The 18,552-nt window shown below is 39.1% G+C and overlaps 1 protein-coding gene across 3 annotated transcripts in view; it reads left to right on the top strand.

Annotated features, from left to right (window-relative positions):
• LOC127792500 (glutamate receptor 3.7) overlaps nt 1–18,552 on the top strand; it is a 55,543-nt gene continuing 36,991 nt past the window's right edge. Inside the window, exons 1-6 of one of the 3 annotated variants that reach the window (XM_052323002.1) lie at nt 1–716; nt 2,558–3,903; nt 4,244–4,521; nt 4,705–4,736; nt 5,294–5,700; nt 5,945–6,638. In XM_052323002.1, coding sequence (XP_052178962.1) covers nt 470–716; nt 2,558–3,903; nt 4,244–4,521; nt 4,705–4,736; nt 5,294–5,700; nt 5,945–6,376 — 2,742 coding nt within the window. In that variant the 5' untranslated portion in view covers nt 1–469 and the 3' untranslated portion in view covers nt 6,377–6,638. Of the gene's footprint in view, nt 717–2,557; nt 3,904–4,243; nt 4,522–4,704; nt 4,737–5,293; nt 5,701–5,944; nt 6,639–18,552 lie in introns of those variants that run through there. The other 2 variants (XM_052323006.1, XM_052323004.1) reach the window with 2 other exon arrangements.

Here is an 18,552-nt window from a genome sequence, read left to right as displayed (position 1 = left end):
TGAAACTCTTGGCGCTACTTCTGAACTCTCTCTCTCTCTCTCTATGTTTCAGCTCATACAATGTACTTGCATTTTGATTTTCTTGTCTCTCTCCCTCTCTCTCTCTCTCTCAAGATGATAATCAGATTTTTTTTTTCTATGGAAATGGCTTCAATGAAACGGCAACCCAATCGTGCTCGAATTTCTCCACGTTGTTGTATTCTTTTCCCTGCATTAATTTCCTCGCCCAGGACAGAAAACTTTCGTCCCCATCATGCTGTTCTGGCTGCTTGACTTTTCATCGCACTCTCACACTGTTCCTCTTCGGCAACGGCAATATTTTCCTGGAAAATCCCCAACCCACAGATAAAACCCGCCATTCTCGCTGGTTCTCAAATACTCTCCCTGGTCTGTATATTTTGTGGGTAAGATCAAAAGCCCTACAGAAAAGACAAGCTTTGGATGTGTTTTCTCTGTTCCAGGCTTGACCATGAAGATCACGCCACTTTCCCTTTTGGTGCTGATCCTTCTTGGTCACTCCGTGTGCTGTCAAAGGCCTGCAGTTGTAAATGTCGGCGCGATTTTCAGTTTCGATTCTGTGATTGGGAGAGTTGCCAAGGCGGCCATGGAAGCCGCGGCCTCTAATATCAACGAGGAGCCGAGCATTCTCAATGGTACTAAGCTCAATCTGATCGTGGAGGATGCAAATTGCAGCGTTTTCATGGGGGCAATTAGAGGTAACTTCATTTTTCTTTGTGAACTCGCATCCACTGTCATTGGGGTGTGCATCTGGTGAACTCACTAAGCACATCTATTCACCTGGAAATCATGCACACCAAGTATGTGTATACAGATATCTGTGTGGGTTCGGCCCTAGAGAAGTTTGAATTCAGTGATAAAAGAGGTCATTATTGTCTGTTACGACCAGACCAACTCGGGGCTTCTTTGTGAATCACCTTTCATCACGTATTATACTTCAATTTTTTTCAACTCTGGAGAAATTTGTACACTAAAATCATGGGTGTGGTTCCGCTGGTTTTCACTGTTAAAGCACATGTTTTGCATTGTTCAGAATTGTGGAGAAGTCGTGAAGAAAGTGAAGAATTAGATTGCTTGCTGGAGTTTCTTTTCTGATATTTGTGTGAATAAAATCGGTGATAGTAAGGAGCTGGCTTACATAATTAAATTAAAGTTTGTTGATTTTTATTTTGTCTCCTTGTGTATCATCTTAAAAATTGGTTATCAGGAGTGCTTGAGTCCTAGTGACCATGGTTAGATGATATTATTTTATAATACTTCCCAAATTAAAATCCAGTGCAGTTCACATAACCAAAGATCTTAAATTCATGTAGTCGATCTCGCTAGTGGAATTAGCACGTTTTTTTTTATTTTATGAATTAAACTTTGACCTCTTAGCAGGTTAGTATTTTCTTGTTGAACATGTTCTATGATGGTGAATGAGGTTTGTATGAGATTGTATCCATATACATGAGGGTTGCAGTAGTAAACCAACCACCCTTTGTATATTTGTCAACTAAGTACATCCCCCTGACGTTAAGTGATCCGCAATGTTCAAGATGAAACCAACTACCTCACTTTAACGTCAGGAGAGAGGAAAATTCCGAATCCATCCATCATTAGATCTTCCATTGACAGAAAAGTTTATCAATTTGCTTTCTTTCTCCACTAAGGCAAAATCCAAATCTTGAAACGATTTTCCAGAAAGTTAGGAAAACTGTGGCAAGTGTAACACCAATTATGATTATAGCATTATTGGATTAGCGGCTCATTGGGAAGCATATTTCACTCCTTTAACAACCGAGAAATGTTCACTCGTGTAATCTATTGCTATCAAAGATCCTGAAATTGCGTCAGGCAATAGATTTTGGATTTTGACTGAACCTCAATATGTATATCCTGAAAGGGGTTGATGAAGCTACTTTATTATCATAAATAACACGTCCACAAATGATATGGAATATAAGAAGTAAAATTTCTTATAATCCTGGTCTTAGCATCAGGTTGTCTTCATTAACCTCAAGTAAAATTCCTATATTTATTTTTTAAGAAAAAAACTTCTGATTTTCTGTCTGGTTGTGATTGATGATTGTGTAAAATTTCCTAATGTTGAAAGCTTCCTCCAATCTAAGGCATCGCTAATGAACGAAATTCCCAGCTGCCTCACCATTTTTTCTCATTACAAAAAGATAGGTGCTTCAACCATTTTCTAATACATACTTCCACGTAATTAAGGCTTTGCTAACGACATAACAATGGATGCTTTCTATTTCAGCTTCATCCGTGCTACCTTTTATGGTTACCAAAACCAGTGCCAAGCTAAAAGAAACCAGTACAGAACACTGTTATCTCTTAAGTTCATTGAGACACCCAAAGCAATGAACCAGTTATATTGATGAAAATCTAATTCTGCATCAATTTTTCTTTGGCCAAACCAATTTCATTTTTGGCTTATATGCTTAATCTGTTCACTTTGCAAGTCTGAAATATGTGCCTGGGTGCTGGATTTTTGTTTCTCATATCCACAACTTCAATTACCTTATTGTCTTTTCTTTTTCAGCGTTGCAGGTGATTGGGAGAGAAGTAGTGGCAATAATTGGCCCACAGTCTTCTTCCATAGCGCATGTGATTTCTGAGATTGCCAACAATCTGCAACTCCCTCTTGTCTCTTATGCTGCCTCTGATCCCACTCTGTCAGCCTTCCAGTTCCCCTACTTTTTCCGAACTATACAAAGCGATTCCTACCAAATGGCAGCCATGGCCGATTTGATTCACTTTTATGAGTGGAAAGAGGTCATTGTCATCTATGTGGATAATGAGTACGGAAGGAATGGAATTTCTGCATTAGGTCATGAGCTTGGGACGAAAATGTTAAAAATTTCCTTCAAATTTCCGTTGCCTACTGATTATGATACCGACAGTATAACAGATGTGCTGAATAAATTGAAATTGCTTGGAACCCGTGTTTATGTTGTCCATGTCAATCCAGACCCAAAATTGAGAATCTTTAACATTGCTCAAAAACTTCACATGATGACTAGAAACTATGTGTGGCTTGCAACGGATTGGCTTTCTGCTACACTAGATACACTCTTCCGAGAGAATCAAACTTCATTGACAATCCTTGAAGGTGTAGTTGGGTTCCGTCAACATGTTCCACAAACCACCCAGGAAAAGGCCTTTGTGTCTCGATGGAGAAAGATGCAGCAGGATGGGAAAGTAAATTCTGAATTGAATGTTTATGGACTTTACGCATATGATACAGTATGGGCAGTTTCGTATGCAATTGATAAATTTCTGAATGCGCACAACAACATAAGATTTTCTTTGAGTAGCAAGCTACAAGATGCAAAGGGATCTAATATACAGCTTGGAAATCTCAAAGTTTTTGATGGCGGCAAACTTCTAGTCAAGATATTACAGGACACGAGCTTTGCAGGTTTGACAGGCCAATTTCAATTCAATCCCGATCGGAACCTTGTGAGCAGCGCTTATGATGTTATTAACATTGCGCGGATGGCAATTCGTACGGTAGGTTATTGGTCCAATTATTCAGGTCTCTCTATTTCTCCACCTGAAACTTTTAAAGGAGAAGAAATTACCAAATCCTCTTTAGATTGGAAACTTGACGGTGTTACATGGCCTGGCGGGATAACAGAAAGGCCACGTGGATGGGTGGTTTCAGACAATGGAAGGCCGTTTCGAATTGCGGCGCCAAATAGAGCCAGTTTCGTTGAATTTGTGACAGAGATACACGACAGCCACAGCATGCATGGTTACTGCATTGATGTGTTTAATGAAGCCCGAAAGCTAGTTCCATATGATATCCCTTACAGATTTGAGCCATTTGGGGATGGTCGGCGCAATCCCGATTATAACGAACTTATGAGGAAGGTTGCAGATGATGTAAGTAAAACCTGCTGGTTTCCGTTAACAAAAAACATATTTGGGTTAAGAGTAAGACAGTCAAACAACGGATGATCTATGTCACTGTTACCTTTTGGTTTTATCTTGTAATTTTTTTGCCTGGTCAGATACGTAAACCAAATGTTAGGGAGCTGTCATGTACCTTCTGTTTTAGAGGATAAATAGCATACTTCTGCTAGATTCTAATTGAAGTGAACTTGTCAGGTCCGAAGGCTTTAACTCTATTGCTGTCTTTTTCTTTTTAGTTAGAACTCTTTTACTGTTATTGGGCCGATTTTGTTATTGGTTTTTGTGCCCTCATTATAATTTAGAATATCAGGTGTTTGATGCGGCTGTTGGAGACATTGCAATTGTGACGAACCGCACAAGGATTGTTGATTTTACCCAGCCTTTTATTGCCACAGGTCTAGTCATAGTGGCTCCCGTCAGCAGGTCAAAGTCAGGCGCATGGGTGTTTCTCAAACCATTCACAGTAGAGATGTGGTCTGTCACTGCAGCTGCCTTTGTGGTAATTGCAGTGGTTATCTGGATTCTTGAGCATCGTGTCAACGATGATTTCCGGGGTTCTCCTAGGAGGCAGCTCATAACAATGTTCATGTAAGCATCATTGATATTTGAAAGCTCATTTCTGTTTCCATATTGTGTCTATTAAAATGTCTACATTTAGGGGTGCTACTACCTTCAACTGTACTTCTGATTATGTTTAATACTTCAGCGCAGTCTCTATAGACAACATGTCACCCCTGAATAACTTGATTGCCCTGCATTCTATTTGTGCAGGTTCAGCTTCTCAACTCTATTCAAGGCAAATCGTAAGATCATATTTTCACTTCTTTCCTGATTATTTGCTTTTTATCTGCTATGTCTGAACAAAAATAAAAAGAAGCGTGCACTTACAATAATGAGCAAAGATTAGTTGAGCTTAAGGAAACCTTTCTTTTCCTTTGTCTTTGTTCCTGAAGCATTTTATTGAGCTTAAAGCAAAGTTTTCCCAGCATTAGGAAAATCACTTAGTTATCTAACTTTTTTAGCAATGAAAATTAAATTTCAACTCAAATTGATCGCTGCAGTTCCAGTTGAAACCTCTCGTGATCGTTTCTCCACCACCAGAATTTGTTAAGCAGAGAAATCTTTTGTCAAGAAAATTTTATCTTGTGATAACTGCTTCGGTTTTTCACATTTGCTTTCTGTATTTATGATCTTCCTGCATACTCTTCACTAAAATTTCTCATTCCTTTGAATAAAAATTTTAGATTCCCTAAACGATTAATCAAGTAACAGATGTCTACTTATTGTCCTGTCACCATTAGGATCTATGGCATTTCAGACCAAAATCTAAGCAGTTTCTTTTACTAACTTGATTTCACAGAAGAACAGACGATAAGCACACTTGGAAGGATGGTAATGGTGGTCTGGCTTTTCCTTTTGTTGGTGATCACATCAAGTTACACAGCAAACCTGACTTCAATCCTTACAGTCCAGCGGCTTTCATCATCCATCACAGGAATTGACAGCCTAATTGCCGGAAGCTGGCCTATTGGCTATCAAGTGGGCTCATTTGCTTATAGCTATTTAACGGAGAGTCTTAACATACCTGGATCCAGACTCATTTCTCTTGGCTCCCCTGAAGAATACGAGAAAGCACTTCGGCTGGGACCAAGCAGAGGAGGAGTGGCAGCTATTGTGGATGAACTTCCATATGTCGAATTATTTCTGTCAAATCAGACGGATTATGGTATTGTCGGGCAGCCATTCACAAAGAGTGGGTGGGGATTTGTAAGTATTCTCGTTTGTAATTAGATTAAGCAGATGCACATTTACATGAATTCTTTCACACAATTAACTATCCGAAGTCGCTTTGTGGAGCATTTAGTTTAGATTATACGCCATTCATTCATCGGTAAACAAATGTACATTGCATTACATCAACTAATTGATGTTCGTCGTTGAGGTTCTCTCCTTATGTTTAGAAGGCGAAAAAGAACAGATTTCATGGCTTCCTGTAATGCAATATAACCAGGTTTTTCAGAAAGACTCTCCGCTAGCTGTTGACATGTCCACGACGATCCTCAAGCTTGCTGAGACCGGAAAACTTCAGAAGCTACACGAGAAGTGGTTCTGCAAGCATGGTTGTGCATCGGAGAAGGGAAGAAGGCCTGATCGCAATGAGCTCCACTTCAGCAGCTTCCGGGCTCTTTTCCTTCTATGTGGTGGCTTCACTCTTGCTGCCCTGCTAGTGTTTTTCATCCGAACTGTTCGCCAGTACATGCGATACACCAGGAAGAAGCAGATGGGGCCCTCTACCCCCTCGTCCTCTGCGCGATCAAGTGCCCGCTTTTCAGTTGTCGTTCATAACTTCTTCGAGTTCATTGACGAGAAGGAAGAAGCCATCAAGAAGATATTTACTCAACACGACGATGTTCAACCTCAGACAAGTGGATCAGGAATTTGAAGGCACTCACAAAGAATGTCCAATCGCGATTAATATGTGTTGGAGATTGATTCAAATTTGTTATCCTTAATGTTTGGTCTCAGTCCACGTCTGGCAAACAGATTTTGATCAAGTCTTGCAGCAGATTTTTAGTTCCTTGATTTTCTATTTTCAATTATTAAATAATATCCTAGTTAGTCTGCTATTATTAAGTCTTTCTGTTACTTTGTAGGTCTATTTAAAAGGCTCTTTCATGCTTTAATAAATTATTGTTCTGCCTACAAAAATTATTATTCTTTGTCCACTGCTTATTTAATTTCTGCATTCTTCCAATTCTCAACATGGTATCAGAGCCTTAGATCCTTGAGGGTTTGTGAGGTTGAGTGAACAAAACCCATGGCTGCTAGCAATTCATCAACATTTTCACCTCCAATTTTCAATGGTGAAAATTACCAAGCTTGGTCTGTCAAGATGAAAGCTCATTTAAGAGGTCTTGGCTTGTGGCATTGGGTTGAAGCTGAAAGGCTATTACCACCTCTGGGAAATAATCCAACGCTCAACCAAATAAGGGCTCATGCAGAAGAAGAAGTAAAAGCTCCAAGAGCTTTATCTATAATTTTTGCTGTTGTCTCAAAAACAACTTTCACAAAGATTATGACTTGTGAAACAGCCAAGGAAGCTTGGGATCTGCTAAAGCAATCATACGAAGGTAATGAAAGAACGAGGAAGATGCAAGTGTTAAATCTCAAAAGAGATTTTGAGACACTAAGTATGAAAGAAAAAGAGACTATACAAGGTTATGCTGATAGGCTGATGGCAGTGGTGAACAAAATTCGACTGCTGGGAGAAGAACTATCTGATAGTAGGATTGTTGAGAAGATGTTTATAAGTTTGCCTGAAAGATTTGAGGCAAAACTTTCATCTCTTGAAGATTCAAAAGATATCAATTAAATATCATTATCAGAATTAATTAATGTTTTGCAGGCTCAGGAAAAAAGAAGGGCTATGAGACAAGAAGAAACTGAAAAGATGGTTGAAGGAGCCTATTTAGCCAAAACTTCAAAGGGAAAAGGAAAAATTCCTCAGTGTAGCAATTGCAAGAAATCTGGCCATGAAGAAGAAGATTGTTGGCATAAGGGAAAGCCTCAATGTTACAAATGCAAAAAATTTGGGCATTTACAAAAGGATTGCAGAATTAAAAAGGAACAAGCAAATATGGTGGAGATAATTAAAGAAGAAACTTGTTTTGAAGGATGATGGGAAGTACATCATAAAGTAAAGAAAAGTGAAGAGAAGTGCTTCACAAATTTTAAAAAAAATTATATTGATTATGATGAGAAGTGCATCATATGGTAAAGAGAAGTGCTTTACAAATCTGAGATCTATGGAGAGATGTGCTCCATAAATGCACCTATAACTCTAGTTTCTGTTCTATAGATAGACAATATTACTTCATTAATTACCAAGTGTGTGTTTGTGTGTATAGCATGTTGATATCTTTTTGTGAAGACGTATGCATATGCAATTCTCTCAGTCAAGGTTGGTATCTTCGCTTGTAGTTCTGATAGATTTTTTTTTTTATCAATTGTAAAATTGCTTTGGCGGGAATTTGTTTCATTAGGGATGCAGTCCTCTTAACGTATGGTAGAGTGAAGACCATTGGGAAAGTAATGTGGGGAAATTGTGTATTGTGATTTAAGGTTTGTATCAAAGAATCACTATCATTTTGTGAGAATTATGACACAAAATCTTTATTAATCTGTGATTAGGTTTCTTAATTTTACCGTGATTGTAATTTTAAATTTTATTATGATTATGATATTGTCAAATTCGATTTTAATTTGAATTTATCTCATTGAAAGAATATTCTAATAAATTATCTTTTGATTAGGATATAATTTCTTATGTATATCCATATATAATTTTAGGTCTATAAATAGGTGCTTAAGTTACGTGCAATCGGTGTGCTAATATCATTTTTACATTAGCAATTATTTACTTAGTGATATTTTGTTCTTTCTGTCTGTAGTTTTTTCCTATTTGAGTTTTCCATATAAAATTCTGTGTTCATTTGTATGATTGTTGATTTGATTTTGATTTGTTGTTGATTCAATTTCGCAACAAAGTGATATCACAGCCGTTGGATCAAACTATCACTGTTTGCAAATCTCAGATATTGATCTAATTTTCAACATCATCATTATCATCATCTTTTTCAAACTGGGGTTTTGGTTACCTAGTCCTAGCCGCCATCGCCATTGTTGTCATCGTCGACAGCCCACGTCTCCACCATCGACGACGCTATCGTCGACCAACCCCAGGCAGTTTTCTGCCGTCGTTCACACTTCCTTCTTCATGTTTGTGGTTGACCCACAGTCACCCACTATAACCTTGCCATCGCCATTGATCAAGTGGGCTTCCTCGATCTGCCTTCGCCGACGATGACCACAACCGTTTGTCTTCGTTGGACATCACCCACCTTCAGCTTGCTCTGGTTGTCTTTTGTGGTGCCCTCCTATATTGTGGCTGCCTCGCCTCACCACTGTCAATCACACCCTCTTGCTTGATCACAACACCACTAGTCGTTGCTCGATCTCTCTTTCCCAGTCATCTTTTGCCTTTTCGTCGGCGGTGAGTTTCCTCGCTGTCTATAAATTACTTCTAGCATTTGTCTTCAAGTTTTCCATTAACAACCATTCAAGCTTCACTCAAATCTAACCTAGATCTAGGTTGACCTAATCCACAAGGTTAAGACCCACTCCAAACTCGCTCCATATTCAGCCAGCCAAAACTAACAAATCCAGATCTATTTTTTGCCCAAATTTAGCCCAGATTTAGTATTTCTGATCCATTTTTAATTTTAATTGGGTTTTGTCGATGTTCAACTTCAGCTGACTGTATTCGTTTTGGGTCGCGGTGAGTAAATCCAAGAATACCAAGGAGAAGAAAGGAAAAAAAAAATTCCAAACGTGAGCCAACACCAAGATTTTTACGTGGTTCGGCCAGCAGAATGATGCCTACTCCACGACTGTACTCTGATTATTCCTTCAAAATGGCGGTATCTGATCATTCTCCCCCCTCGTGATATCTATGATTCTTCTTTATACTCAGGGGCTCTTACAATTTAGATAACATATAAAAATACAGTGATTGCATAATGGGAGAAAAACAGCCCTTATCGTCTGTACAAAACTGGGAGTGGGATCCTCATTACGAGGGGGGAGGGCTGTTACAGATAAAGTGAACGGGCCCTACCTCTGACTTTAGACCAGCGACCTGGATGATTCAGCGAACTGAGGGTTTTATAGCGAGCTCGTTAGTCGATCGTTGAGAGCTCGCCAGGGGTTTCATCAGGAGCTCGCAAGGTGCTTGCTTTACGAGCTTCGGACTTTGGTGGTGTATGGATTTTATTTGACGAGATAGTCAGGACCTTCCGAGCTCTGGGTGATTGGGCCGGCCCATTAGGCTGAGCCTGGCCTATAAAAGGGGGTGATGCGGGAATAGCGTATAACATAAGCTCCCCAGCTCGCGGTGCGATCTTCGCACTAGGGGCTGACGCGTGCCAGCTGTTAACCCTCAGGCTCCTGCCCAATCGCTTTACATCTCGTCATTCCACACAGCATGCCTTGTCAGCAGCGCATTTAATGCGCATTTTCCTCCATTTCTGCGCATGATTATGCCTGTGGGACCCACAAGTTGTCGTGCGGCCGCTGGATGTGGAGCATGCGATAAGCCGTTTTTTGATCCGTCGGTTGGAATGGACCAGGCCATCAGTATAAATAGCGGGGAGTGTCCCCCCGTTTCTTTTTTTCTTTTACACTATTTTGAAACTCTCTCAGACCTTTGCCTTCTTACTTTCTCCTTCTTCTCTTGAGGCCTCCATTACTGCCGTGCTTTCAAACGCCGATCGTTCTCATCCGGTGCTTGGTACGAGTCTCCATTCAGACGTGAGGCTTAGCTTTTTGGTAAGTTTGTCATGACTTTCTTTTTCTTCTTGTGAGGCCGTCCACCGTTGGTTAGCTGTCGGTGGTTTCTTTGGCTTCCCCGATCGATGTCGTCCTCATTTTTGGAGAAACGGCACGATTTAGTTTGGCGTTTGTTGGGCCTTTAGGCACAATGACCTTAGGATTAGCTTTCTATGGAATACCGGGCTAGTGGCTGCAGCCCCTCCGTCTTAGGCAGTACCCCTTTGCAAAGCACTCGACCTGGAAGATCTAGGGGATGTTTTTGGGGTTTTTCCTAGATTCTTGAGGTCTGGTTCGCAACTTGCGACCTGACTGTTCTTTCTTTTCCTTTGTAGATGTCCGTCCAATATCGTGGAAATTCAGGTCAAAAGCGTTGCAACTATATCGTAGGAGAAAATGACACTTCGAACTCTGAAGATTGTCTTATCATGGAGGGCCAAGACTTTGAGGGTGCGAGCTCGCGGTTCGGGGAGGTCGTCGTCCTGACCTCTTCGAAAACCGAGCTGGAGGTCCAAGATCAGGTCGCTGAAGGGAGTGCTGGATGCGCGGTCTTCAAAAGATTCCCATCTAAGGCCAAACCTCACGGGGTGATGGCTTGTGCTCGGGAGTTTCGTCTCCCCAGGAGCTGCCGAATATACATCCCTATTTCGAACTCCCACGCAGCCTACCCGCCAGCCAATTTTGTAGCCGTTAGCCCTCAGCACCTCGAGTCTGGCTTTAGGTTCCCAATAGCTCCGTACCTTATTTCCCTTTTGAACGATGTCAAGCTCGCCCCCTTTCAACTAACACTGAACTCGTATGCCTAACTCACTTCTCTGGCCGTCTTATTCCTTACGAATAAACTTCCTCTCCCTTCGCCAAAACTGATAAGATTTTTATTTTCTTTTAAAAATGCCAAGGACGGGTTGTATTACCTGGCGGCTCGTCTTTCCCCATATAAGGTCGCCCTTCCTCAGGGTAAAGCGAAGGGGAAGTCCAACGTGGGCGATTACAAGTCCAGTTGGTTCTTCGTGTCTTGCCCTTCACTTTCCCTACTTAGGAATTGTAGTTTCGCACTGACCCCTAGTAAGAGAATATCAGCTCGCATGAATGTTTCCTTTCTTTCTTGAGTACTTGTTTTAACTTGCTCATGCCTTGATACAGATCTTGGGGGCAAGAAATTGACTTTATCGGCTGAGGAGACTGACGTCCTTGGCAAGCTTGTGGCTGCGGGGTCGAGTTCAGAGGTTTTTGAGCTTTCGGGCGAGCTTCTTTACGAACACGAGCTCGCCCCCCTCTTGGCGTCGAGACTATCGAGGGATATCACTTCAGGGACTTGGGTGCGGAGATCCTCCCTTCCATCTCATGGGTCGTAGAACCGAGCAGTTCAAGAGGGGAAGCCGACCAAGACGAAAGTATGGTTGATCTCGACCTCCTCCAGCCGAAGCGTTCTAGGGCTAGGTCGGGCACTACCTCGTCCACGACCCCGAGCTCTAGCTCGCGAGGTGGCAGGTCGGTGCAGCCATAACCGCAATTACGCCCCTAGCAATAGCAGACTCAACAGCCGCTGGCGGGGGGCAGTAGGAGCAGCGACAAAGAACTCTGCCCTATCAACCCCAACAGCCAAAGTAGGCTCATCAGCAGCCAGGGCATCGGGCCCCGCCTCCCGAGACTACGGTTCGAGTGGGGCCCATGGGAAGGAGGTCGCAGTGGAGGTTCGAGATGCCCCTGCTGCCAGCTCGAAGAGGAGGTCTGACCAGCCGTAACAGAGGGAGGACATCAGGGCCAAACGGGCTAAGGTCCCTGAGAAGGAGCTAGCCCTAGAGGCCCTGCCAGGAGGGGTCTTCGTTGGCCCCCTCCTGGATTATGTGCCCGACTTCTTGGGTGCAAACTCGAAGCCCCTCAACAGCCCGAAGTTAAAGGGGATACCTCTCTGTGATTTCGTGGCCCGTCACAGCCTGGTGGTAAGTGGGGACTTCTTCGTACCTTGGTTCCTTAGCTTACTTTTTAATGAGCTAACATTTCTTCTTTCTCAGACTTCTCTTGCTGCCGTGAAGCTCCGAGCTTAGTATAAGGACTTTGAGGAGTAGCTTCAGACGGTGAGCATGTCCCTTCAGGCTGAAATAGCGAAGCTTAAGGGCGAGAAGAATGCCCAAAAGGCTGAAATAACGAAGCTCTCGGACGAGAAGAAAGATCTCCAGGTCGAGCTCCTTGCTACCCAAAAGGAGGTGGAGGGTTCCTTGACGTGCTTGAGGATGGAGGTTCAGAAAAATAAAGATCTCGACGAGGAGCTGATTAGTGGTTAATTTTGTAAAAATTTTGTTATAATTATACCCTTCTTTCGATCTTAAATATGGTTTAAATTAGATATTAATATATATTTTATGGTTATATGCAAGTTTAAATTGAAAGATAAATGAAATGAAGTTCTAAAGTAAATAATAATAATATATAAAATTATATATAATACATATACATCATTATATGCATGCATGTACTATATATAATATAATCTAATATATATGTGTGCTATGTGTAATACATATATATAATATATAATTTATTAATAATATTAAATTATTTTTTTTATTTTTAGCCATGAAGCATTCAAGCCCATGAAGAAATCAAATCCATGAAGAATTCAAATCCATGAAGAAATCAAACCCATGAAGAAATCAAGTCCATGAAGAATTCAAGCCCATGAAGAATTAAGGCCCAATTTGAGCAACCCATGGAAAATATTATTTGGAGAAGGCCTAAGGATTATTTTTAATCCTAATGAAGATTAAAAACCAATTTATAGAAATCTATTTTTATTTTTTATGTGAGAGCTTTATTAGGTGTGTTTTTTAGCTAAAATCCATTTAACTATTAGGTGGATATTATAGCTAAAATCCATTTAACTTTATGAGTGCTTTATTAGGTATGTATTTTAGCTAAAATCCATTTAATATTAGGTGTGTATTATAGCTAAAATCCATTTAACTTTAAGTGTGTGAGTGCCCATTAGATATAATTATGTCTAGTTGAATAATTGAAATTGTGTGGTTTGTATTGCATCTTGTGGCCTATAAATAGATCACTTGATTGCATTTGTAAGTGTGATTATTATTCTTGAATAAAGTTTAGTTATTTTCTTAGAATTCTCTCTTTGAGAATTGCTTTTGTTCTCTCTCATTTTCTTTAGTATTTTCTCTTGTGATCTTACTTCATTCCTTTCTTCTTTTAAATTCTTATGTCATTTATTATTACTTTATTATTCACCGCCTAAATGGACGGTTAGTTTTTGCCTTTAAATTCTTGCAATCTTCATTCTTATCATTTAATTGTTCACCGCCTAAATGGACGGTTAGTTTATGCCTTTAAATTCTTGCAATTTTAATTCTTGTATTTTAATTATCTACCGCCTAAATGGCCAGTTAGTTTCTTCTATTTTAATTCCTGTCATTTAAATTCTGTTATTTAAATTATGTCATTTAAATTCCTGTCAATTAATTTAATGGAGATGAGTAGCTAAATCTAATCTTGGGTTAAGGCAAGGACAGTGTCCAACGCCAATGATTCCCAAAGAAAGCTGCGTTTTAAATAAGTAACCTTAATTTAAATTTCAGTATGAGTGTGTATTAATTATTAAAAAATCACTAGGTTTGGATTGGAGCGTAAGCCTAACTTAGAGCTTTCATGCCATGTATGAGAGTTACTAGAACTGGAAACGCTATCATACCCAAACCCGGATGATTAATTTAGTTGTTTTGTATATTAATTGTAATTGGATTTATGGTAGTTGCTTAAATTAGAATCCCGCATATCATGTATGGGGATTGCTTAACCTAGAACTATCATCATCTCTAATTGCATTTAATAACAAACCCTCATATCTGAAATTAAATTAATGTTGCTAATCTTTTATGCTAAACTTTGGGAATCAACGGGTTGGTACTGAAATTGTCTTAACTCAAGCACTATCCAAATTCATATTTTTACGTTTAATGTTTATTTCAATTTTTGCCTTACTTTATTTTCTAGTATCTGTTGTCTAAAAACAAAACCATAAAAAATCTTATTGTCAATTTGTCCAAATGCGTGTGCGTGTGTGTGACATTCTTTTTCTTTTGCCATAAATAAATCTCTCAGTGGACGACCTGGATTCATCCAGAAAATATAAATTTAAATTTGGACTACAACTGCACTCGTACACTGGCGAGTATAAACCTCTCACTAAAATAAAAAAAATATAAAAGTTTTATTATGATTTGTTTTTATTGTGTTTTAATTGCAGGGTGAGAGTGCAGTCAAATTTTGGCGCCGTTGCCGGGGAGATTAAGGCAAAAACAAAAAGAAAAAAAATAAATAAAAAAATAAAAGAATAAGCATCTCTTGATAAAATCGGTAACTCTATTTCTCTTTTACTTTATTTTTGTTTGTGCATTGTATATGAGACTGAGATCAGGTAAAATTTTGAAACAGTATTTTCATATCATTCTGAGTCTTTACCTGCAATTGGATTGTCAACTTTACATTCATGTCTCAAAATTACTACAATTTGTCTGCACAAGATACTTATCATGATGAAAATTATCATTTTGAATCCGATTTGTCTAGACCTCTTAAGGATTATCTATACCCTCTTAGGCAAACCACTTTTGATTTGCAACCAGACACTACCCATTTGTTACCCACTTACCATGAAATTGAGGTTTGGTGTGCTGTGTGTGAAACTTCAGCTCATTTAACAGATGACTGCCCTATAATACCTACTTTTAAGGAGGTATTGTATGGTCAATCCAGTTACACACACACACAACTATGAGGGAATGTATTACCAGAACCATGAGGAAAATTATCATTCGGACTTTGATGCATATCACCCTAATTCACACTTTCATCCAAATTTCTCATGGAAAAATGATTTTGTAGCCCAACCACATGAGCACTTCATTTCCCAGCCTCAATCATTTCAAATGAATGAAGGGTCTACATTCGATGCATATCAACCCCCTCATGGGAGTTCTTTAGAAGATACCTTCAATCTATTTATGCAAGGCCAAATAGAAATTTTTGCACAAATGTCCAAATGTCAAGAACACACCATTAGAGTTACAGAGGACATTAGGAACCAATTGACACAGCTAACACAGACTTTGAGCATGTCAGAGCCTGTCCATCCCAACTCACTCCAAATCCCATTAATAAAACCCATCATCAAAAGTGAAAGTCAGGAGCAGGACATAGGAGTGACTGTCTTAAGGAATGGAGAAATAATTGAGAAACTTGATGCCCCTAGGACACTACACCCTTTGGTGCAAGAAGAGATAGTGGTTGATCACAGTGAGGTAGATGTCAATGAAGCCTTGGAGGAAGAAAAAGACCAAAATGATGTAAGAAAAGAAGAAACCTGGGAGGAAGAAGAGGATAAAATTCGAGAGCCAAAATGTGAAAAAATCATAAATTTATCCACATTTACCCCTCAATTTCTATCTTTTAGGTTAGTCGATATTATTGAGGATCAAATTAAACCAAACACGTGTGAGATGTTTGTGCAAATTAATGTGCCATACGCGGATATAATAAAACCAACACCTCCGGACGATATATTTTCAAAATATATATGTGCATTCATGAGAAAAATCAATTTATATAATTTTGAAAATAACTTTAAAAGTGGTGTAGTGAATGGGAGATATTATACGATTAGGTGGGCAATCACTCATTTGATCCTTAATTGGAAGAAAAGAAAAAAAAAATTCTAAAAAAAATAAAAATAAAAATATAATAAAATAATTTTATATATACATATAAGTTGTTCCTTTTCTGCATTACTTAACTAGTGTTTCTCTATGTGCAGTCTAAATAAAATTTCTCCATACAAGTTTATGTATTGAAGACCGCCAGGTATGCCTATCTTCTATCCTTTTATTGCCAATTGAAGACAATGCGCAATTTAAGTTGGGGGGTAAGGTGTCTACAAAATTTTACCTAAAAAAAAAAAAAAAATTAAAACAAAATTAATTAAAAAAAAATTGAATTGAGAGAGACAGAATTGACGCTGGTGGTAGCCATCTTTTCTTGGGCAATGCAATCACACTGCCCTATAAAGAAAGAAGGCACACTGCCAAATGTTGAAAACAGAGGCGCCGAGCGTTGAAAAAAAAAAAAGGCACACTGCCAAATGTTGAAAAATGAGACGCTAAACGACGTCAAGTCTGACGGTGCAATTATGGCATGCCTCGAGTCGAGTGTAGAATAGTGATGCCCATTGCTCTATAAGAGACTCCATATCTGTATGAGGCAAGTCACCCCTCTTGAGCTCAATCTTCTCTCCTTTGTGTTATTCTCCGATCAGGTACTCTCGTCCCTTTTGTAAAGTTTATAGTTCTTTACTTTCTTCTTAGTATAGTTAAAAAAAAAAATGGATCTTTATCTCTCAAAAATTCACAAGTACTATCCATCTCTCCCCCAGAATGATTTGAAAAAAATTTATGTTGCTAGGTGTGAAAGACTTAGGTTGTTGATGCTTAATAACATCCCTGAAGATATTCGTTGGCTGATCGAAGCAAAAGTTCGATTAGCTGGTGAAACTTCACCTAGTTTTAAGCATTTTCCAGGCTTAGGGAAGAGTAGTTTTGCGAAGAAAAGAAGAGCAAAAAGAGTGAATGGTTGTTACAAATGTGCTCGATGGACCTGTAACACACGATGCAAATCTGTGGGGTTTACGTCCATAAATCGAGAAGATAAAATTAGTTTCATAAATGATGGACTGAGTAAGGAGTCTTTGGATGATATCCGATTGACTCTTGAGACGCATCCATGTGGAATAGTGCAAAGAGAACTTCTTGCTTTATGGACCCAGTTTAGAAGTGACCACCAACGCTATAGTCTTGGGAATCTGACTAAAAACGACCCTGTTTGCCAATCTATAAGAAAATTGGATGGGAAGCTTATCCCCGCTTCATAGAAAGTGTTTAAGTCGTTTCTAGACGTAAAACCAGAGGAAGATGTGAGCCACAATCACAACTACTTATACATGCGCATGATTTTTGTTTATATTTATTTCTTGTTGAATTGTTGTATAGCTACTTTTGATCGCCAAACTTCTTTTCAGGACATACAAAAGGAACAAACATGGAAGGCCAGTTAGTTCGTCGAATCAATACCATATGTGTACTTTGTGGCTCTCAACTTGGGAGCGATATTTGTTACGCACTTGCAGCGAGCGAACTTGGTAAAAAATTAGGAGAGAAAAAAATTAATTTGGTATATGGAGGGGGAAGTCGTGGATTGAATGGTTATGTTTCACAAGCTGTACATCTTGGAAATTCATCTGTGGTAGGTGTAATGCCAATCCCTTTAGCTGAACCACATATTTCCGGGATTACACGTGGTCAACTTATAGAAACGACTTCTATGTCTGAGCGCATGGCTTGTAAGATTTATCAGTCAGATGCCTTCATTGCTTTACCAGGAGGTTTTGGAACACTTGAAGAAATCTTTTGTATAATCTCCTGGGCCAAGAGTAATCTCCATACCAAACCCATTGGACTTTTAAATGTTAACCATTTTTTCGATGGGTTACTCTCTTTTCTTGATCAGGCTGTGGACCAACAGTTCATTTCTCGTTCAGCAAGAAAGATTCTCATTTCTGCATCCACCATTGATAAGCTGCTAGAGAAATTACATGCTTATGTTCCACAGTACGATCCTCATGAGCCTCGGATAGACTGGTCTAAGGCAATTAGTAACAAGCGCCCAAGGGGTCCGATTAATTTAGATTTATCACTGTGAGAAAATGCTCTTTATTAAGATGGCTGAGTAAGGAGTACTTTTTGTACTCTTGAGACGCATCTAGTTATTGTACAACTTGCAGGATTTTTCTTGGTTGTGTTCTTAAAAAAAAAAAAAAAAAAACAACAACAACAAAAAAAAAAAAACAAAACAAAACTGTGGAATGTTGTTAGCAAAGTCTTTGATAAGGTGGCTGAGTAAGGAGTACTTTTTGTACTCTTGAGACGCATTTTTTTTATCTTATGACTTGCATCAATTTTTATTTTGGTATGAAAATATAAATATATATATATGGTGTGCTCATTTGTTGTTTAAGTTTTAGCAGTTCACAGCAAAATGAACTTGTGGAGTTACAGGTATTCCTAACAACCCTAATTTATTACTGCAATTCAAGTTGGGGGTGTAAGGTTTAGTTATGAATTATCTGGTTCATATTTAACTGTGAGTTTGCTATTGCTAGTTTGTAGTCTT

This window comes from Diospyros lotus, chromosome 15, assembly GCF_014633365.1.
Source record: "Diospyros lotus cultivar Yz01 chromosome 15, ASM1463336v1, whole genome shotgun sequence".
Taxonomy (NCBI): domain Eukaryota; kingdom Viridiplantae; phylum Streptophyta; class Magnoliopsida; order Ericales; family Ebenaceae; genus Diospyros; species Diospyros lotus.
This window is presented reverse-complemented; position numbering and strand designations above follow the sequence as displayed.